The 21638-nt window shown below is 47.8% G+C and overlaps 1 protein-coding gene across 5 annotated transcripts in view; it reads left to right on the top strand.

Moving 5' to 3' along the window:
* The window catches only part of LOC138521792 (E3 ubiquitin-protein ligase TRIM39-like), a 128723-nt gene that overhangs the window by 85810 nt on the left and 21275 nt on the right, over positions 1-21638 (top strand). For 4 of the 5 annotated variants that reach the window (XM_069634883.1, XM_069634881.1, XM_069634880.1 and 1 more), the window contains one exon: positions 15140-15711. The exons of the other annotated variant lie outside the window; for it this stretch is intronic. In XM_069634883.1, coding sequence (XP_069490984.1) covers positions 15140-15705 — 566 coding nt within the window. In that variant the 3' untranslated portion in view covers positions 15706-15711. The remainder of the gene's footprint in view (positions 1-15139; positions 15712-21638) is intronic. 5 annotated transcript variants of the gene reach the window in all.

Below are 21638 nucleotides of genomic sequence, written 5' to 3'. Positions count from 1 at the left end.
GAGAGTGTCATATGAACCCTGATTCTTGATCACAAGGGTAATAACTCTTGAGCTGGAATTAATCAAGCCAGGGTTGCTGGTGCGTCTGGATTGCTACTAAAATCAGGGTATTTAGTATGAGCCTTTTTCTTATGCGACTTCTTTTTGCTCTGTTTACTCTTTTTACTCTTCTTTTCTATTTTTTAACAGGTTCATTGGGGATTGAGCCCTCCTTTGACTCATTGTTGTGGATGATCACACAGATATTCCAGCTTAAGGACCGAGCGGAGTCGCATCCCACATTGAGCGATTGCAGGAGTTATTGACAATGGACTCCTGTGGAATCCGCCTGCATTTACCAGGTGTAAATCGTAGGCAGAGTCCATAGGGCATGGGTGCACAACATACGGCCCGCCAGCCAGTTGCGGCCCGCCATGCCGTTTTGTCCGGCCCGCCAGCAACAAAGACTTTCCTAATGGAGGGCGGCCCGCAAGCAGCATCAGTTGCCCTGCATTAGGAAAAGTCTTTGTTGTCTTCCGGGCCGGACAAAACACTGGCCCTCATTGGCTCAGGGCACACGAACCACGTAGCTCCTTCGAGCCACGTAGTGCGTGTGTGCTGCACCAATGGAGGGCCAGCACTACGGCTGCCGTGGCCAGTAAGGCTTGATGCCGGAAGGCCTTTCAGCCTTGCCACGCCAGCCGTAGTACCGGACCTCACTAGCGTTCCAGCTAGCCTGCCTTCCAGCACGTCGTCCGGTAAGTACAGATTTTTTTTGGGAGGGCGGTTGTTTGTTTGTGTCGGATCTTTGTGCTGCTTGTATGTTGAGATGCAGGTGTGGGCTGACGGGTCTGCCTGAATGGGTTTGTGTGCAAGTGCAGTGTGTGTTGAGATGCGGGTGTGGGGTTTGTGTCGGGTCTGCCTGAATGTATTTGTGTGCAAGTGCAGTGTGTGTTGAGATGCGGGGGGTGGGGTGTTGGGTCTTCCTGAATGTGTTTGTGTGCAAGTGCAGTGTGTGTTGCGATGCGGAGGGGGGGTGTGTGTCGGGTCTGCCTGAATGTGTTTGTGTGCAAGAGCAGTGTATGTTGAGATGCGGGGGTAGGGTGTGTGTCGGGTCTGCCTGAATGTGTTTGTGTGCAAGTGCAGTGTATGTTGAGATGCAAGGGTGGGGTGTGTGTCGGGTCTGCCTGAATGTGTTTGTGTGCAAATTCAGTGTATGTTGAGATGCGGGGGTGGGGTGTGTGTCGGGTCTGCCTGAATGTGTTTGTGTGCAAGTGCAGTGTATGTTGAGATGCTGGGGGGAGGGGGGTGTCGGGTCTGCCTGAAAGTTTGTTTTTGTGTGCAAGTTCAGTGTATGTTGAGATGCGGAGGGGGGGTGAGTGACGGGTCTGCCTGAATGTGTTTGTGTGCAAGTGCAGTGTATGTTGAGATGCTAGGGGGTGGGGGTGGGGTCTGCCTGAATGTTTGTTGTTGTTGTGTGCACGTTCAGTGTATGTTGAGATGCAGGGTGGGGGTTCCAGGTCTGTATGGGTGCATGCTTGTGAGTTTGTTTGGTGAGTTGGGGGGTGAGGGGGTTCGGGTCTGTATGGATGCATGGTGTATGCTTGTGAGTTTGTGTGCTGAGTTGGGGGTTCGGGTCTGTAAGGGTGTATTGGTGTATGCTTGTGAGTTTGTGTTCTGAGTTGGGGGTGGGGGGTTCGGGTCTGTATGGGTGCATGGTGTGGTATTACCCAAATTGGTCGTTTACAATTGTTCGAATGAACAATTGACCGAATTTAAAGGGTCACAATTGACCTTTTCACAATTGACCGAATATATATATATATATATATATATAGGTTTTGGGGGGTTTAGCGTTGGGTGGGGGGTTGTGGGGGGTTTCCCCCCACATATATGGTACAATTGACCTTCACAATTCGGTCAATTGTGAAAAGGTCAATTGTCATTCGAGCAGTTGTAAGACGATCAATTCGTATACAACCGCATGGTGTATGCTTGTGAGTTTGTGTGCTGAGTTGGGGGGTGGGGGTTCGGGTCTGTTTGGGTACATAGTGTATTGGTGTATGCTTGTGAGTTTGTGTGCTGAGTTGGGGGTGGGGGTTCGGGTCTGTATGGGTGCATGGTGTATACTTGTTAGTTTGTATGCAGGGGTGTGGGGGTTTGGGTCTGATTTGAGTATGTATGCATGGTGCATGCTTGGTGGCATGGGGATAGTGTTTGGTTGGGGGGTGGGGGCCATGGTGTTTGGTTGAGGGGTGGGGGCCATGGGGCATAGTGTTTGGTTGAGGGGTGGGTGTCGTGGGGCATAGTGTTTGGTTGAGGGTGGGCCCATGGGGCATAGTGTTTGGTTGGGGGTGGGTGTTGTGGGGCATAGTGTTTGGTTAGGGGTGGGTGTCGTGGGGCATAGTGTTTGGTTGGGGGTGGGTGTCGTGGGGCATAGTGTTTGGTGAGGGGTGGGTGTCGTGGGGCATAGTGTTTGGTGAGGGGTGGGTGTCATGGGGCATAGTGTTTGGTTGGGGGTGGGGCCATGGGGCATAGTGTTTGCTTGAGGGGTGGGTGTCTTGGGGCATAGTGTTTGCTTGAGGGGTGGGTGTCTTGGGGCATAGTGTTTGCTTGAGGGGTGGGTGTCTTGGGGCATAGTGTTTGCATGAGGGGTGGGTGTCTTGGGGCATAGTGTTTGCATGAGGGGTGGGTGTCATGGGGCATAGTGTTTGGTTGAGGGGTGGGAGCCATGGGGCATAGTGTTTGGTTGAGGGGTGGGGGCTATGGGGCATAGTGTTTGTTTGGGGGTGGGTGTCGTGGGGCATAGTGTTTGGCTGAGGGTGGGCCCTGTGGGGCATAGTGTTTGGTTGGGGGTGGGTGTTGTGGGGCATAGTGTTTGCTTGAGGGGTGGGTGTCTTGGGGCATAGTGTTTGCATGAGGGGTGGGTGTCTTGGGGCATAGTGTTTGCATGAGGGGTGGGTGTCATGGGGCATAGTGTTTGGTTGAGGGGTGGGAGCCATGGGGCATAGTGTTTGGTTGGGGGTGGGGCCATGGGGCATAGTGTTTGCTTGAGGGGTGGGTGTCTTGGGGCATAGTGTTTGCTTGAGGGGTGGGTGTCTTGGGGCATAGTGTTTGCATGAGGGGTGGGTGCCTTGGGCATAGTGTTTGCATGAGGGGTGGGTGTCATGGGGCATAGTGTTTGGTTGAGCGGTGGGGGCTATGGGGCATAGTGTTTGTTTGGGGGGTGGGGACCATGGGGCATAGTGTCACACTCCATGAGTGAACCCAATAATAAAGCTAAAACAGGCACAGTTAGGAGATTTACATCCTTTGCTTTTTGTGGAAACCTGACTCAACGAAGGCCATACTCCTCTTGGGCAATCCAACCAGCAAAGTATAGCAGTCCAAAATAATGGAATGCCCAATCAAGTGTCAATAAAATATATATAATTTAATTAAACAGAAGATATGCAATAACTAAATAGAAATAAATGATAACAATGGAAAATGTATAGTACAAAATGTAAGTTTGAAATACAAATAAAAATCATTACACCTCAAAAACGTCTTATTTTTCCATGTGTTTAATAAAAATTGGGGGTTGAAAAAGCCTCCTGCCACGCCACACCCCACCGCGCCTACCGCCCCACCCACATTTACTTTTCGGCCCACTATAGCCATCATGTAAGGTACTTTCGGCCCTCTGTCAAAATCAGTTGTGCACCCCTGCCATAGGGAATCCATTGGTTTAATGCCAGCATGAAATTGTGTGCTGGTGTTAAACCATATGCTGTTTTGGGGTGGAGCAAGGATATATGATGGGCAGTGTTATTCTGTTCAGTGCCCCCAGTCTCCTGAAAACAAAAAGAAAATCCTACACATTGGAAAAAAGACAGGATTTCATGTGTAACTACTGTCTTTACATGTTTTCCCCATCCAGTGTTTTGCAAAATGACCCGCCCACTTTCGTCTCTCTCTCTCTCTCTTTCATTCTTTGTCATTCCTTTTTCATCCTTCTTTCCAACTTTTCCCCCGCTGCTTTTTCTTGATGTCCATATTCTCCCATGTATCTGTCTCTCATCTCTGCTTGTTTCTCCCTGTCTCTTGGCCTCCCACCTCTGCTTGTTTCTCCCTGTCTATCCGTCTCTCATCTTTGCTTTTTGCTTCCTGTCTCTGTCTCTCTCTGCTTGTTTCTCCCTGTGTCTCGCCTCTGCTTGTTTCTCCTTGTCTCTCATCTCTGCTTGTTGCTCCTTGCCTCTCCTCTGTGCCTCTGCCTCTTGTTCCTCCTGTCACTTCGTTTATCCTATCTGTCTCTCTCTCCTGCCTGCTTCTTTCTCCCTGTGTCTCTGTCTCTCCTCTGCCTCTCCCCTGTCTCTCTCATCTCTGGCTCCCCATCTCTCGTCTCTGTCTTTTGCTCTTGGTCCCCCTGTTACTACCACTCTCAAAGCTGCCCCTCACTCCACTCTGCCTCGGTGTCTCCTCTCTGCTTCTTGCTCATGTTCCTCCCATCTCTCTCTCTTTCCCTCTCTTTCCTATCTGCCTCTCTCCACTCTGCCTGCTTCTTCCTCTCTGTCCTCGTTGCCTGCGGCTTTCTCTGTCCCACTCACGCTTTCTCTTCACATGTCCCTCTCACTCTCCCTGCTCATCTCTCTCTTTGTTCTCTGTCTCCTGCTGTTTCTCTCGTCCTCACCTGTGTGTATTTCGTTCTGTTTCTTACTCTCTGCGTTCTGCTGGTCTTTCTCTCTTCTCTGTCCAGTTTTCTCTCCCTCTCCTTTGTCTCTGCATTTCTCTCTTGCTATATTTCTTTCTCTCTCCTCCTGTCTGAAACCTTTACCTCTCGATCTGCCTGTCTCTCTGCCCGTGTTTGTCTTTCTCTCACCCTTCTTGTCTCTGTAGCTCCTCCTTGCCTGTTCCTCTCTTTTTCTCTAGCTGCCCGTCTTTCTTGCTGTGTTTCTCTTTCTGCCTGTCTTTCTTTCTTGCTGTGTTTCTCTCTCTGCCTGTCTTTCTTCATTGCCGTGTTTCTCTCTGCCTGTCTCTTTCTTGCTGTTTCTCTCTGCCTGTCTCTTTCTTGCTGTGTTTCTCTCTGCCTGTCTTTCTTTCTTGCTGTGTTTCTCTCTGCCTGTCTCTTTCTTGCTGTGTTTCTCTCTGCCGGTCTTTCCTTATTTCTGTTTCTCTCTGCCTGTCTTTCTTTCTTGCTGTATTTCTCTCTTTGCAGCTCTCCCTTTCTTTATTGCTGTGTTTCCCTCTGTGTGCCTTTCTTTCATTATTGCTGTTTCTTTCTGCCTGTCTCTGTTTCTTGCTGTGTTTCTCTCTGCCTGTCTTAATGCATTGCTGTGTTTCTATGTTTCTTTCTTCATTGCTGTGTTTCTCTGTCTGTCTTTCTCCATTTCTGTGTTTCTCTGCCTGTTTTTCTTTCTTGCTGTTTCTCTCTGCCCACCTGTCATTCTTTCTTGCTTTGTTTCTCTCTACGTTTCCCTCTTTTCTTGCTGTATTTCTATGTCTACCTTTCATTCTTGTTCTTTCTCTCTGCCTTCCTTTTTTGCAATCTTTCCCTCTTCCTGCTTCCTGTCTTTCCTCATTGCTGTGTTTCCCTCTGTCGGCCTGTCTTTCTTTCTTGCTCTATTTCTCGTTGCCTATCTTTCTTGTTGTGTTTCTCTTTGCCTACGTATTTGCCTCTGCTTGCTCCCTGTCTTTCTTTCTCGCTGTTTCTCTCTGCCGCTCTTTCTTGCTGTGTTTCTCTCTTTGCAGCTCTCCCTTTCTTTCTTGCTGTGTTTCTCTCTGCCTGCCTTTCTTCATTGCTGTGTTTCTCTGGACATGTCTCGCTTTCTTGCTGTGTTTCTCTCTGCCTGACTTTCTTTCTTGCTGTCTTTCTCTGCCTTCTAATCTTTCTTTCTTGCCGTGTTTCTCTCTGCCTGCCTTTCTTTCTTGCTGTGTTTCTCTTCCTTCTAATCTTTCTTTCTTGCTGTGTTTCTCTACTTGCTAATATTTCTTTCTTGCCGTGTTTCTTTCTGCCTGTCCTTCCTTCTTGCTGTGTTTCTCTCTGCCTGTCTTTCTTCATTGCTGTGTTTCTCTGGGCATGTCTCGCTTTCTTGCTGTGTTTCTCTCTGCCTGTCTTTCTTTCTTGCTGTGTTTCCCTCTGCCTGTCTCTCTTTCTTGCTGTGTTTCTCTCTGCCTGTCTTTCCTTCTTGCTGTGTTTCTCTCTTTGCAGCTCTCCCTTTCTTTATTGCTGTGTTTTCCTCTGTGTGCCTTTCTTTCATTATTGCTGTTTCTTTCTGCCTGTCTCTGTTTCTTGCTGTGTTTCTCTCTGCCTGTCTTAATGCATTGCTGTGTTTCTATGTTTCTTTCTTCATTGCTGTGTTTCTCTGTCTGTCTTTCTCCATTTCTGTGTTTCTCTGCCTGTTTTTCTTTCTTGCTGTTTCTCTCTGCCCACCTGTCATTCTTTCTTGCTTTGTTTCTCTCTACGTTTCCCTCTTTTCTTGCTGTATTTCTATGTCTACCTTTCATTCTTGTTCTTTCTCTCTGCCTTCCTTTTTTGCAATCTTTCCCTCTTCCTGCTTCCTGTCTTTCCTCATTGCTGTGTTTCCCTCTGTCGGCCTGTCTTTCTTTCTTGCTCTATTTCTCGTTGCCTATCTTTCTTGTTGTGTTTCTCTTTGCCTACGTATTTGCCTCTGCTTGCTCCCTGTCTTTCTTTCTCGCTGTTTCTCTCTGCCGCTCTTTCTTGCTGTGTTTCTCTCTTTGCAGCTCTCCCTTTCTTTCTTGCTGTGTTTCTCTCTGCCTGCCTTTCTTCATTGCTGTGTTTCTCTGGACATGTCTCGCTTTCTTGCTGTGTTTCTCTCTGCCTGACTTTCTTTCTTGCTGTCTTTCTCTGCCTTCTAATCTTTCTTTCTTGCCGTGTTTCTCTCTGCCTGCCTTTCTTTCTTGCTGTGTTTCTCTTCCTTCTAATCTTTCTTTCTTGCTGTGTTTCTCTACTTGCTAATATTTCTTTCTTGCCGTGTTTCTTTCTGCCTGTCCTTCCTTCTTGCTGTGTTTCTCTCTGCCTGTCTTTCTTCATTGCTGTGTTTCTCTGGACATGTCTCGCTTTCTTGCTGTGTTTCTCTCTGCCTGTCTTTCTTTCTTGCTGTGTTTCCCTCTGCCTGTCTCTCTTTCTTGCTGTGTTTCTCTCTGCCTGTCTTTCCTTCTTGCTGTGTTTCTCTCTTTGCAGCTCTCCCTTTCTTTATTGCTGTGTTTTCCTCTGTGTGCCTTTCTTTCATTATTGCTGTTTCTTTCTGCCTGTCTCTGTTTCTTGCTGTGTTTCTCTCTGCCTGTCTTAATGCATTGCTGTGTTTCTATGTCTGTCTTTCTTCATTGCTGTGTTTCTCTGTCTGTCTTTCTCCATTGCTGTGTTTCTCTGCCTGTTTTTCTTTCTTGCTGTTTCTCTCTGCCCACTTCTCATTCATTCTTGCTTTGTTTCTCTCTACGTTTCCCTCTTTTCTTGCTGTATTTCTATGTCTACCTTTCATTCTTGTTCTTTCTCTCTGCCTTTCTTTTTTGCTATCTTTCCCTCTTCGTGCTTCCTGTCTTTCGAAGTTGCTGTGTTTCCCTCTTTCTGCCTGTCTTTCTTTCTTGCTATATTTCTCTCTGGTTTTCACTCTTTTTTTGCTGTATTTATCTGTCTACCTTTCTTTCTTGTTCTTTCTCTCTGTCCATCTTTCTTTCTTGCTGTGTTTCTCTCTGCCTGCCTGTCTTTCTTTCTTGCTGTGTTTCTCTCTGCCTGCCTGTCTTTCTTTCTTGTTGTGTTTCTCTCTGCCTGCCTATCTTTCCTTCTTGTTGTGTTTCTCTTTCTGCCTGTCTTTCTTTCTTGCTGTGTTTCTCTCTGCCTGCCGGTCTTTCTTTCTTGTCGTGTTTCTCTCTCTGTCTGCCTGTCTTTCTTTCTTGCTATATTTCTCTCTTTTTCCCTCTTTTCTTGCTGTATTTCTTTGTCGACATGTCTTTCTTGGTCTTTCTCTCTGCCTTCCTTTTTTGCTATCTTTCCCTCTTCCTGTCTTTTCCTCATTGCTGTGTTTCCCTCTCGATCGGCCTGTCTTTCTTTCTTGCTATATTTCTCGTTGCCTATCTTTCTTGTTGTGTTTCTCTTTGCCTACCTATTTTCCTCTGCTTGCTCCCTGTCTTTCTTTCTCGCTGTGTTTCTCTCTGCCACTCTTTCTTGCTGTGTTTCTCTCTTTGCAGCTCTCCCTTTCTTTCTTGCCGTGTTTCTCTCTGCCCGTCCTTCTTTCTTGCTGTGTTTCTCTATGCCTGTCTTTCTTCATTGCTGTGTTTCTCGGGACATGTCTCGCTTTCTTGCTGTGTTTCTCTCTGCCTGCCTTTCTTCATTGCTGTGTTTCTCTGGACATGTCTCGCTTTCTTGCTGTGTTTCTCTCTGCCTGACTTTCTTTCTTGCTGTTTCTCTCTGCCTGTCTTTCTTTCTTGCTGTGTTTCTCTACCTGCTAATCTTTCTTTCTTGCTGTGTTTCTCTCTGCCTGTCTTTCTTTCTTGCTGTGTTTCTCTGCCTTCTAATCTTTATTTTTTGTTGTGTTTCTCTCTGCCTGCCTTTCTTCATTGCTGTGTTTCTCTGGACATGTCTCGCTTTCTTGCTGTGTGTCTCTCTGCCTGACTTTCTTTCTTGCTGTGTTTCTCTACCTGCTAATCTTTCTTTCTTGCCGTGTTTCTCTCTGCCTGTCTTTCTTGCTTGCTGTGTTTCTCTTCCTGCTAATCTTTCTTTCTTGCTGTGTTTCTATCTGCCTGTCTTTCTTTCTTGCTGTGTTTCTCTACCTGCTAATCTTTCTTTCTTTCTTCCTGTGTTTCTCCCTGCCTGTCCCTCTTTCTTGCTGTGTCTATCCCTGCCTGTCTCTCTTTCTTGCTGTGTTTCTCTCTGCCTGTCTCTCTTCCTTGCTGTGTTTCTCTCTGCCTGTCTCTCTTTCTTTCTCGCTGTGTTTCTCTCTGCCGCTCTTTCTTGCTGTGTTTCTCTCTTTGCAGCGCTCCCTTTTTTTCTTGCCGTGTTTTTCTCTGCCTGTCTTTCTTTCTTGCTGTGTTTCTCTTCCTTCTAATCTTTCTTTTTTGCTGTGTTTCTCTCTGCTTGTCCTTCTTTCTTGCCGTGTTTCTCTCTGCCTGTCCTTCTTTCTTGCTGTGTTTCTCTATACCTGTCTTTCCTCATTGCTGTGTTTCTCGGGACATGTCTCGCTTTCTTGCTGTGTTTCTCTCTGCCTGCCTTTCTTCATTGCTGTGTTTCTCTGGACATATCTCGCTTTCTTGCTGTGTTTCTCTTTGCCTGTCTTTCTTTCTTGCTGTGTTTCTCTGCCTTCTAATCTTTTTTGCTGTGTTTCTCTCTGCCTGTCTTTCTTTCTTCCTGTGTTTCTCCCTGCCTGTCTCTCTTTCTTGCTGTGTTTATCCCTGCCTGTCTCTCATTCTTGCTGTGTTTCTCTCTGCCTGTCTCTTTCTTGCTGTGTTTCTCTCTGCCTTTCTTTCTTTCTTGCTGTGTTTCTCTCTGCCTGTCTCTCTGTCTTGCTGTGTTTCTCTCTGCCTGTCTTTCTTCATTGCTGTGTTTCTCTGGACATGTCTCGCTTGCTTGCTGTGTTTCTCTCTGCCTGACTTTCTTTCTTGCTGTTTCTCTCTGCCTGTCTTTCTTTCTTGCTGTGTTTCTCTACCTGCTAATCTTTCTTTCTTGCTGTGTTTATCCCTGCCGGTCTCTCATTCTTGCTGTGTTTCTCTCTGCCTGTCTCTTTCTTGCTGTGTGTCTCTCTGCCTTTCTTTCTTTCTTGCTGTGTTTCTCTCTGCCTGTCTCTCTGTCTTGCTGTGTTTCTCTCTGCCTGTCTTTCTTTCTTTCTTGCTGTGTTTCTCTCTGCCTGTCTTTCTTCATTGCTGTGTTTCTCTGGACATGTCTCGCTTTCTTGCTGTGTTTCTCTCTGCCTGCCTTTCTTCATTGCTGTGTTTCTCTGGACATGTCTCGCTTTCTTGCTGTGTTTCTCTTTGCCTGTCGCTTTCTTGTTGTGTTTCTATCTGCCTGTCTCTCTTTCCTGCTGTGTTTGTCTCTGCATGTCTTTCATTATTGCTGCTTCTTTCTGTCTCTCTTTCTTTCTTGCTTTGTTTTTTGTCCTGCGAATCTCTCTTTCTTGCTGTGTTTCTCTCTGCCTGTCCTTCTTTCTTGCTGTGTTTCTCTCTGCCTGTCTTTCTTCATTTCTGTGTTTCTCTGGACATATCTCACTTTCTTGCCGTGTTTCTCTCTGCCTGACTTTCTTTCTTGCTGTGTTTCTCTACCTGCTAATCTTTCTTTCTTGCCGTGTTTCTCTCTGCCTGTCTTTCTTTTTTGCTGTGTTTCTCTCTGCCTGTCTCTCTTTCTTTCTTGCTGTGTTTCTCTCTGCCTGTCTTTCTTCATTGCTGTGTTTCTCTGGACATGTCTCGCTTTCTTGCTGTGTTTCTCTCTGCCTGCCTTTCTTCATTGCTGTGTTTCTCTGGACATGTCTCACTTTCTTGCTGTGTTTCCCTCTGCCTGACTTTCTTTCTTGCTGTGTTTCTCTACCTGCTAATCTTTCTTTCTTGCCGTGTTTCTCTCTGCCTGTCTTTCTTTCTTGCTGTGTTTCTCTGCCTTCTAATCTTTCTTTCTTGCTGTGTTTCTCTCTGTCTGTCTCTCTTTCTTTCTTGCTGTGTTTCTCTCTGCCTGTCTTTCTTCATTGCTGTGTTTCTCTGGACATGTCTCACTTTCTTGCTGTGTTTCTCTCTGCCTGCCTTTCTTCATTGCTGTGTTTCTCTGGACATGTCTCGCTTTCTTGCTGTGTTTCTCTCTGCCTGACTTTCTTTCTTGGTGTTTCTCTCTGCCTGTCTTTCTTTCTTGCTGGGTTTCTCTACCTGCTAATCTTTCTTTCTTGCTGTGTTTCTCTCTGCCTGTCTTTCTTGCTGTGTTTCTCTGCCTTCTAATCTTTCTTTTTTGTTGTGTTTCTCTCTGCCTGCCTTTCTTCATTGCTGTGTTTCTCTGGACATGTCTCGCTTTCTTGCTGTGTTTCTCTCTGCCTGACTTTCTTTCTTGCTGTGTTTCTCTACCTGCTAATCTTTCTTTCTTGCCGTGTTTCTCTCTGCCTGTCTTTCTTGCTTGCTGTGTTTCTCTTCCTGCTAATCTTTCTTTCTTGCTGTGTTTCTATCTACCTGTCTTTCTTTCTTGCTGTGTGTCTCTACCTGATAATCTTTCTTTCTTCCTGTGTTTCTCCCTGCCTGTCCCTCTTTCTTGCTGTGTCTATCCCTGCCTGTCTCTCGTTCTTGCTGTGTTTCTCTCTGCCTGTCTCTCTTCCTTGCTGTGTTTCTCTCTGCCTGTCTCTCTTTCTTTCTTGCTGTGTTTCTCTCTGCCTGTCTTTCTTCATTGCTGTGTTTCTCTGGACATGTCTCACTTTCTTGCTGTGTTTCTCTCTGCCTGCCTTTCTTCATTGCTGTGTTTCTCTGGACATGTCTCGCTTTCTTGCTGTGTTTCTCTCTGCCTGACTTTCTTTCTTGCTGTTTCTCTCTGCCTGTCTTTCTTTCTTGCTGTGTTTCTCTACCTGCTAATATTTCTTTCTTGTCGTGTTTCTCTCTGCCTGTCTTTCTTTCTTGCTGTGTTTCTCTGCCTTCTAATCTTTCTTTCTTCCTGTGTTTCTCCCCGCCTGTCTCTCATTCTGGCAGTTTCTCTCTGCCTGTCTCTTTCTTGCTCTGTTTCTCTCTGTCTGTCTTTCTTTCTTGCTGTGTTTCTCTCTGCCTGTCTCTCTTTCTTGCTGTTTCTCTTTGCCTGTCGCTTTCTTGTTGTGTTTCTCTCTGCCTGTCCTTCTTTCTTGCTGTGTTTCTCTCTGCCTGCCTTTCTTCGTTGCTGTGTTTCTCTGGACATGTCTCGTTTCTTGCTGTGTTTCTCTCTGTCTGTCTTTCTTTCTTGCTGTGTTTCTCTCTACCTGTCTCTCTTTCTTGCTGTTTCTCTTTGCCTGTCGCTTTCTTGTTGCGTTTCTCCCTGCCTGTCTTTCTTTCTTGCTGTGTTTCTCTGCCTTCTAATCTTTCTTTTTTGCTGTGTTTCTCTGCCTTCTAATCTTTCTTTTTTGCTGTGTTTCTCTCTCTCTGCCTGTCTTTCTTTCTTCCTGTGTTTCTTCATGCCTGTCTCTCTTTCTTGCTGTGTTTATCCCTGCCTGTATCTCATTCGTGCTGTGTTTCTCTCTGCCTGTCTTTCTTGCTGTGTTTCTCTCTGCCTGTCTTTCTTTCTTGCTGTGTTTCTCTCTGCCTGTCTTTCTTTCTTGCTGTGTTTCTCTCTGCCTGTCTTTCTTTCTTGCTGTTTCTCTCTGCCTGTCTCTCTTTCTTGCTGTGTTTCTCTTTGCCTGTCTCTTCCTTGTCGTGTTTCTCTCTGCCTGTCTCTCTTTCTTGCTGTGTTTGTCTCTGCATGTCTTTGATTATTGTGGCTTCTCTCTGCCTGTCTTTCTTTCTTGCTGTGTTTCTCTTGCTGCTAATGTTTCTTTCTTGCTGTGTCTCTAGCCTGTCTTTCTTGCTGTGTTTCTCTACCTGCTAATCTTTCTTGCTGTGTTTCTCTCTGCCTGTCTTTCTTTCTTGCTGTGTTTCTCTGCCTTATAATCTTTCTTTCTTGCTGTGTTTCTCTGCCTGCCTTTCTTCATTGCTGTGTTTCTCTGCCTTCGAATCTTTCTTTCTTGCTGTGTTTCTCTCTGCCTGCCTTTCTTTCTTGCTGTGTTTCTCTCTCAGCCCCAGTGGGGTTTTATTTCATACTCCATCCAATCCCTCTCCTTTGGAATCTCAAGCAATATCCAGCATTTGCATTAAAAACGCGAGAGATGCACCTGTCTTTCCTCTAAACGAGGGCAGAGGAGGTGGGTGGGGCTAAGGGGTGGGGCCCCTTCGTGGACACCCCTGCCTTTATTTCTCTCCCTACTCTTTAGTTTCCTGTCTCCTTCTCTGCTTTGATTTATGTCTGGCTTGCTGTCAGCCTATTGATCACCAGCTCTCTATTTCTTCTCTGCATGTCTTTTTCGCTGTCTTTTCCTATTCTGCCTCTCGGTCTCCCTGTCATCATCCCCATTCTCTGCCCCTTTTCCTCCTCTTCCACTCACGTTCTCTCCATCTTCTCTCTCTCTGCTTCTCTTGTGTCCTTGTTCTCTGTTCTTCCGCCTCCTCTGTTTTTTTATAGTATCTCTCCCTGTTGCTGCACTGTATTATCTCTCCTGTATGCCTTTCTCTGTCTTTCCATTTGTCTCTTCCTGGTTAGGTTTCTGTCCATGCTCCTCTGTCACTCACCCGGTCTCCCTCTGTCGCTCTCTTCTTGTCCCTCTGTCTCTTTGCCTGTATTTCTCAGGCCTCCTCAGTTAGTTTCACGCCCTAATTCTCTCTTGTTCTCTCGTCACTAAATGTCTCTTTCTTTGCCATTTCTTTCTTTTTCCTGTTCCTCTTCTGTGTGTCATTGTGTCTCTCTCTCTCTCTGTCTCTCTCTCTGTCTTTCTTGCTTGTCTTCTCTTCTTTCTATGTCCCTTTTCACCTTCCTCTACTGTGCCTCATCTCCCTCTACTCCGCCTATCGCCCTCACTCTGTATACCCTAGTCTCTCTTTACTGTTGTTTCTCTCTGTTAGTCTGTCTCTATCGTTCCTGTTGTTTCCCTGTTAGTCTGTCTCTTTCCTGTTGTTTCTCTGTTTTAATGTCTCTCTTTCCTGTTTCTCTTTTAGTCTGTCTCTCTTTCCTGTTGTTTCTCTCTTAGTCTTTTTCTCCTTCCTGTTTCTCTCTCGCGTGCATCTCTGCTCGGTCTCTCCCCTCCCTTCCGATCTCTCTTTCTTTCATCGCTGCCTGTCCCACTCTCTGTGTTTGTCCTTTTCTCTACCTGTCGCTGTCTCTGCTCTCTGCCTGTCTCTGTGCTCTCTCTTCGCCCCTTCACCCCCTTTGCTCGGCAGAGCTGCAGGTCACTCTCTGGCCGGGAGTGAAGTGTGTAAAGATGTCGGAAAAGAAGGGAGGATGGGGGATTTTGGGGAGTTCACTTTGTTGTATCACAAGGCTGCCTGCACCGGGGTGGTATGGGGAATAATATGAGGGGGATTATAAGTGTCTCTGTTCCACCTCTGCCTGTCTCCCGTTCACTGTCCCTCCTCTGATCCTCTCATCATGTCCATGTTGATCTCTCCCTCTTCATGTCTCTCTTCCACTCATCCTTTCCTCCATGTTCCGCTCTCTCTGCATCTTTGGCAGTGCCCCTCTCTTGCTCTCCTTCCTCTCGTGTCTCTCACTGTGATGTTATAGCTCTCTCTTTTCTGTGTTTAATCTGTAAACTTGCTTTATTTCTAGCCGACATTCACAGTCCGTCTCCTCTCTGCATGTTTTTTCAATTTATCTTTCTGAGTCTCTCTCTACTGTTTGTTTTGTGTCCCTCTTGCTCCCACTCTCCTCTGCTGTCTCGCTTGTCTCTCTCTTTTCTCTGCAGATCTCCTTCAGTGCCTCCTCTCTGCTGTCTCGTCTCTGCCTCTTTTCTCTGCAAATCTCTTGTACCGTCTCACTGTCTCTTCTATGCCTCTCTCTTCTCTGCTGTCTCGTCTCCCCCACTCCGTTCTGTCAGTGCCTCCTCTCTGTCTGCCTCTCTTCTGTGTCCCTCCCTCTCACTCTCCTCCCTGCCTCTCTTTCTTCTTTGCTGTCTCGTCTCTCCCACTCCGTTCTGTTAGTGTCTCCTCTCTGCCTGCCTCTTTTGTGTCCCTCTCGCTCCCACTCTCCTCTGCTGTCTCGTTTGTCTCTCTCTCTATTTTCTCTGCAGATCTCCTTCAGTGCCTCCTCTCTGCTTTCTTCTCTACTCCCTGTCTCTCCCTCTCTTCTCTGCAGGTCTCTTGTACCCGCCTCACTGTCCCCTCTCTGCCTGTCTCTCTTCTGTGCCCCTCTCTCCATGTCTCTCCCTCCTTGCCTCCCCGTTATCTCTGGAGTTTGGGGGTCACTTCGGGTTTCATTTAAGAATCGAGAAACAGCCACATTCCCCCTCCTGGTGTCTGGCGACAGGAGGGTGTGATTGGCTGTCCTGTCCCCGTTGGTATGATTGACGGACTGTGATTGGCTGCGCTGTCCCTGCTGGTGTGATTGACAGGCTGTGGGTGCGCTGTGATTGGCTGTGCTGTCCTTGTTGGTGTGATGGACAGGCTGTCTGAGCGCTGTGATTGGCTGGTTTCTGAGCCGTGCTTCTCTCTCTTGCAGGTGAGGTGACTCTGGATCCTGGCACCGCTCATCCCGAGCTCATCGTGTCCGAGGACGGGAGAAGCGCGAGACGCGGAGCCCGAGTCCAGGATCTGCCCGACACCCCCCAGAGATTCACTCTACACCCCTGTGTCCTGGGGAGGGAGGGGCTGAGCTCCGGGAGGCATTACTGGGAGGTGGAGGTGGGGGGCAGCACGGGCTGGACCCTGGGGGTGTGTGATGAGTCTGTGCCCAGGAAGGAGGAGATCACAGCATCACCTGAGGGGGGAGTCTGGGCAGTGGAGCTCCTGGGGGGTAAATACCAGGCTCTCACCTCCCCTTGCACTCCCCTGACCCCCCGCGCTCCCCCCGGGGTCCTGGGCTTCTTGCTGGACTATGAGGGGGGCAGGCTCTCGGTCTACGATGCTCAGGACCGGGCTCTGCTCTTCACCTTCCCCGGGGCCTCCTTCCCCCGCACCCTGCGGCCCTTCTTCCGGATAAGGAACCCCCTGCTGTCCTACTTCTTGAAATGGAGGAGTCAGACCGAGGGGTGGCTGCGGATCCTCCCACGGTCAGGAGGACACTAACATCAGGTAGGGGGGGGGAGCATTATATTGGCGCCACTGCGGGGGGCGCTGGGCATTCTGCTGGGGACAGGGCGGGACTGAGAGGCCGGCATCAGGTAAATGGGGGGGGGGCATGTCTGCTGAGGGGGGAGGCAGTGGTCTGGGGGCCCTGACCAGCGGTGTATAAAGATAAGGGGGAGCTGTGGGGGCAGTGGTTCTACTTTATGGGGGCGTGGGGGAGGGGCACTGCTCGTCTTTGCAGTGTCTGTTATAGGGGCGGGCCTCATCTGTTAGTAGTTTACTTCTGGGGGAACTTGTTAAGGGGGGGGGCACTGACGGATAGGAAAAAGACAGGTCAGGCTGTCAGATTTTCCTACCCCGTCACTTTTTCCTATCAGTAGGATTTTCTGACGGGTAGCAAAAAGTGACGTTACACCGGCCGTAGGTAAGGGGGGGGCTGTGTCTGCGGGGGTGGGGGACAGGGGGCCCTGGCCAGCGGTGTATAAAGTTGAGGGGGATCTCGTCTTTATTGGGGGTTCAGGGGGGGGGCACTGCTCGTCCTTGCAGTCTCTGTTATAGGGGGGCTCAGCTGTCAGTAGTTTACTTCTGGGGCGGGTCTTGTTAAGGGGTGCGTCGGCAATTGCTTCTTTCAGACATTGCCCTGTGATGTTTAAGAAGTGCGGGTTACTTTTGCCTCTTTGGTGTTGGGGGGGGGGGGTGAGAGAAATGAGGGAGGGGGCCTGGGCACTGTCCTCTGATGGGGCTAGGGGGGTTGGTTACTGTCCTGAATCTGAAAGGGAGGGGTGGGGGGCACTGTTGATCGAGGGTCTTGGCGGCTCATCCGTCCCCCGCTTCTGCACAAGAAGGGCTTTTCAGTGTTGGGTTTATTTGCAATATTTATCAGATGATCTCCTGCTACAGGCTCTTGCTATTGAGCCATTTCTTTGGAGTTCCACTTCTATGTTTTACCGCTAATGTATATGGACCTGATGCCAGTTTACTTTCGCGTTAACGGTACAGCCCGTTTTGGCGCGGCTGTTTCGGCGCAAGCCTTTTGGCTCGAGGGTCGTTTGGACGCGGCTGACATTGATGTGCAAACGGCCCTCGTGCCACATGGGCTGCCTGTGCTAATGCTGATCTGGATGCACCTGCGGGAGGCGCCATAGAGGTAACGCTCAGCATTCTGACGTCACACCCCATTCCCTAAACCTGCCAAGGGACACTGTCATCCTGTAAGTAGGTGGCATCTAGAAAATGAGAAGTAGCACTTTATTGCGACCACACCTGCAATGTCTCCCGTAGAGTCTTTTCCTTCAGTAGGGAAAGAAAAATAGGCAGCACACTACTGGTGGGGACGAGGAGCGAGAAAGGCGTTGCCTTGTGTTCTTACACATCACTTCTTCCTGTTGGTTTTCTCGCTACTTTGAAGTGCCCCAGTAACGGGTATTATTACTACCCCGTGTAATGCTACTCAATTCATGAGTCGGGAAGATGAAAGGCGGAGTCCGCCCTGGCCTCAGATTGGAACTTGCAACGGGCAGGCCGCCCTGACGTCATAGAGCAACAGCCTTTCACTCGTGAACTATCCATCTGGAGAAACCTATCCATGACGTCATAGTGCACATGTGTAGTTACTATGTATGCTTTTATATCTATCTTAACTTTAATTAGAATGTATGAACTTGCGATATTTTTTATTTTTTTATTTGTTGATTGTATTTCAAGGATATTTGTAATCTGGTTTTACATAGTAATGCATAAAGTTTATGATTTTAACAAAAAATACATTTAAACAAGAAAAGGTAGTCTACATGTTGCCCGGTGGTCCATGGACTGATGCACCCCGACTTTTGGGAGCAGCAGCTAATGGGCACCATTTCATACACAGACGTGGATTTTGAACAAAATAACTCTATCATTTGTATTTTTGGTTCACTGCTGTTATATATCACAGTAATACTTCCTATACATTACCTTTCATTTTAAGCTTTAGTTGGCTCCTGCCGCTCTATCCAAATACATAAATCCCTGCTGCTTTCACTTACTAAAGGCCTCCAGTTGCTAAAATGAGCCTAGCGTGCAGGGCGCGAGCTGTGCACCTCCATTCCCAGGATTCCTCTCCATACATTTCCCGCTCGCAGTGTGCGAGCTGTGCACCTCCATTCCCAGGATTCCTCTCCATACATTTCCCGCTGGCAGTGTGCGAGCTGTGCACCTCCATTCCCAGGATTCCTCTCCATACATTTCCCACTCGCAGTGTGCGAGCTGTGCACCTCCATTCCCAGGATTCCTCTCCATACATTTCCCGCTCGCAGTGTGCGAGCTGTGCACCTCCATTCCCAGGATTCATCTCCATACGTTTCCCGCTCGCAGTGTGCGAGCTGTGCACCTCCATTCCCAGGATCCCTCTCCATACATTTCCCGCTCGCAGGGTGCGAGCTGTGAACCTCCATTCCAAAGATTCATCCCCTTACTTTTCCCTTTAAAATGAGCTTGGCTCGCAGTGTGCGAGCTGTGAACTTCCATTCCCAGGATTCCTCTCCATACATTTCCCCCTAAAATGAGCCTCGCACGCAGTGTGCGAGCTGTGCACCTCCATTCCCAGGATTCATCTCCATACGTTTCCCGCTCGCAGTGTGCAAGCTGTGCACCTCCATTCCCAGGATTCATCTCCATACATTTCCTGTGCGCAGTGTGCGAGCTGTGCACCTCCATTCCAAGGATTCATCTCCATACATTTCCCGCTCGCAGTGTGCGAGCTGTGAACCTCCATTCCCAGGATTCCTCTCCATACATTTCCCACTCGCAGTGTGCGAGCTGTGCACCTCCATTCCCAGGATTCCTCTCCATACATTTCCCGCTCGCAGGGTGCGAGCTGTGAACCTCCATTCCAAAGATTCATCTCCATACATTTCCCCTTAAAATGAGCTTGGCTCGCAGTGTGCGAGCTGTGAACCTCCATTCCCAGGATTCCTCTCCATACATTTCCCGCTCGCAGTGTGCGAGCTGTGCACCTCCATTCCCAGGATTCATCTCCATACATTTCCTGTGCGCAGTGTGCGAGCTGTGCACCTCCATTCCAAGGATTCATCTCCATACATTTCCCGCTCTCAGTGTGCGAGCTGTGAACCTCCCATTCCCAGGATTCCTCTCCATACATTTCCCACTCGCAGTGTGCGAGCTGTGCACCTCCATTCCCAGGATTCCTCTCCATACATTTCCCGCTCGCAGGGTGCGAGCTGTGAACCTCCATTCCAAAGATTCATCTCCATACATTTCCTGCACGTAGTGTGCGAGCTGTGCACCTCCATTCCAAGGATTCATCTCCATACATTCCCCCTGTTACATTCAGCCAATCAAAGCACAATGCAAGATATGTTTCCAAGCTTAAGTGAAGGCAGGTGTGATCCTCGTGTTACGTGCTGTTTGCATATTCCTAGCAGCTATACATGCTGCAGATGGGACATTAGGTGGGCCTGGCCAGAGATTCAAAGCAGCCAAAAGTTCAAGCCCACCCTTGCTGCATTAGTAGCATTGGGACCTCTATGCCTCAAACGCAAGAGTACAAAAAATGTCACTAATAATAAGCAAGCGCGCTCGCTCCTAGACATGATTTCGCAAGCGCCACTAGGTGGCAGATCCGGACCAAAGATGCACAATTAACAGAATGAACTTGCGCCCAAATGTCCCAGCGCCCTGCCGGCTGCGTCCAACAGGGTGCGCCGAAACATGACTTGTGCCGAAATGGTCACGGCCAAACATCCTGCTCTGCTCATTAATGGTACACCCCGTTTCGGCGCTGCCAGTCCGGCGCGGGCCGTTTCGCCACGGCCAGTTCGGCGATGGGATGTTTTGGCGCCGGAAGCTGGGTTTTTTGAGAGGTGCACAACTTGCCCACAACCATAAACACTTGGGTGTAATTGCAGGTTAAGTATGAAAGTTGTGCCCTTCATCTACAAGTCCTGTTGGGTCATGTGAGTGATTGAAATCCAGATGTGCATAAAACGTGTCGCAAATTGACTCTTAGGGGGAGAATCACGTCTCTCTGTAAGAAAGGTTTGCAGCTGTGACACACCGCTGATCCATAACATTTTGCCAGTACGGTGTGCATACCCCCATTCGTAAACTAGAAATATCAGGCAGTACGTCTCTGGCAGTATGGGAAGTTAGTAGGGATGCGTTTGTGAATTCCCCTTTATACATACGCGCGAGGCGCAGGTAGGAAGCGGCTGCCAGAGCAGGGCATTTCTGTGCGGCCAGTTCGGCGCAGGCTGCCACGCGAACCCGGCTCCCGCGCCGAACCGGCTGCGCCAAATTGTCCCGCGCCGAACCGGCCGCGCCGAAACGTCCTGCTCCGGCTCATTAACTGCCAGTTTCCCATTCCCCAGCCAACACTGACCCCTACTGGAAAATGTCAGAAGGGTTTATTTACAATCTTTGGTAGGGCTTAACAAATGTTAGCATTTGTTTTAAAAACTGTTCGATGGGTTTCTTGGTGTTATCTCGGTGACATCTTTTCAAACCACATGGTCTTCAGCTCTATATTTATTTTATTTAATCCCATTACACAGCTGCGCCTACTACATACACATTCATGTTTGCAATGAGCTGCTCCTTTCTATGTTTGGATTGTACTTATCTCTCACTAGTGACTCAACTATCAAATCATTTATTTTATTTTTTGAGAGATTTTCTAACTACTTGCACTTACTTCTGACCATCTCCCCATCTCTAAACATTTGCATAAAACTTGGATAATTTTTCTCTGTGCTACTGTTACCACCTTATCTTACTTTCTTCAATAAATATTTATATCCTCTCCAGTTTATCACATTAACAGCGTGCGTGATTTATATTCAGTGAAGAAAACCTTGTTAAAGCGACGCTATGGTTTAGTTGCTCCAATAAAAACCTTTGAAATTAAAAAAAAAACATTAACGGGACGTTATGGTTGCAGTGTAAAATTGAAAAAACTATGAAATTCACCACTTCTGGTAAGCTACGCCCACCATGCACTGCATAGAATAGCACCCGGGACATCAAAGAGGCCATCACAAATGGCATCATCAGTGACATCACATTTCCTGGGAAGTTCTTTTTGTTAAGTGACAGTAAGCAGATTAAGCATTACCTGGAGGTAGTGCATTGAAACATGGCAATCATACTTAGAAGGTGCTATTATATGTAACCCTTCACCTTGCAGCATGTTCCTAAGCTAATTTCCTTGGGGTTTGGCCTGAGCACATGGTGCCCACACATGGAACAGTGAGCAGGAACCAGACAGATCATACAGTTTGTATCCTGTATATGTGAGATGACTGACTCTAATCTTAGATTCATTCGCTGGCTGTAGTATTTGCTTCCCACTTACTAGATGTTACCCGTCTGTGCGCATCCGCCCACGTGTCTAGTAATTCTTGTATACTTAGCCCGTGGCTACAAGTTTAACATTACTCAAGGTCCTGATGGGCTTGGATTTATAATCTTCTAGATCTACTCTACTCGTGCAGTCCATGCTGAAGCCATTACCTATATTCATGGATTATTAGATTGCTATATTATCCACAGGCAGTTTCTGTTTGAATGAGTACATTTTGTGATCCATGGACTATTTGATGCCGACCTATCACCCTTCATATATTGGTAGCAGTTCCCTAAACACAGCCCTTTGTAAGGACTTTGTCAAGATTGTTACACATCAGTGATGTCATCGAAGATGCCATTTGTGATGTCATCTTTGTCCTGGGTGTTAGTCTGAGCTGTGCATGTGGGGGCATGAGGTATGGTTGCATAGGTTAAGAGCAAGAAGAGAAATGAGTGGGCACCACTTGATAATAGATCGGCGAGTATCAATTTTCAAAAAATGTAAACCAAATGGTCGATTAGTTCAAATATTTCTTATCCTAATTTTCAAAAAGGAGCTGGCTGTGATGAATTCGGAGACACCCAAATCC

Source organism: Ambystoma mexicanum, chromosome 13 (genome assembly GCF_040938575.1).
Source record: "Ambystoma mexicanum isolate Mex_15411 chromosome 13, UKY_AmexF1_1, whole genome shotgun sequence".
Classification (NCBI taxonomy): domain Eukaryota; kingdom Metazoa; phylum Chordata; class Amphibia; order Caudata; family Ambystomatidae; genus Ambystoma; species Ambystoma mexicanum.
Note: the sequence above shows the minus strand (reverse complement) of the source record. Positions and strands in the feature narration are given on the sequence as shown.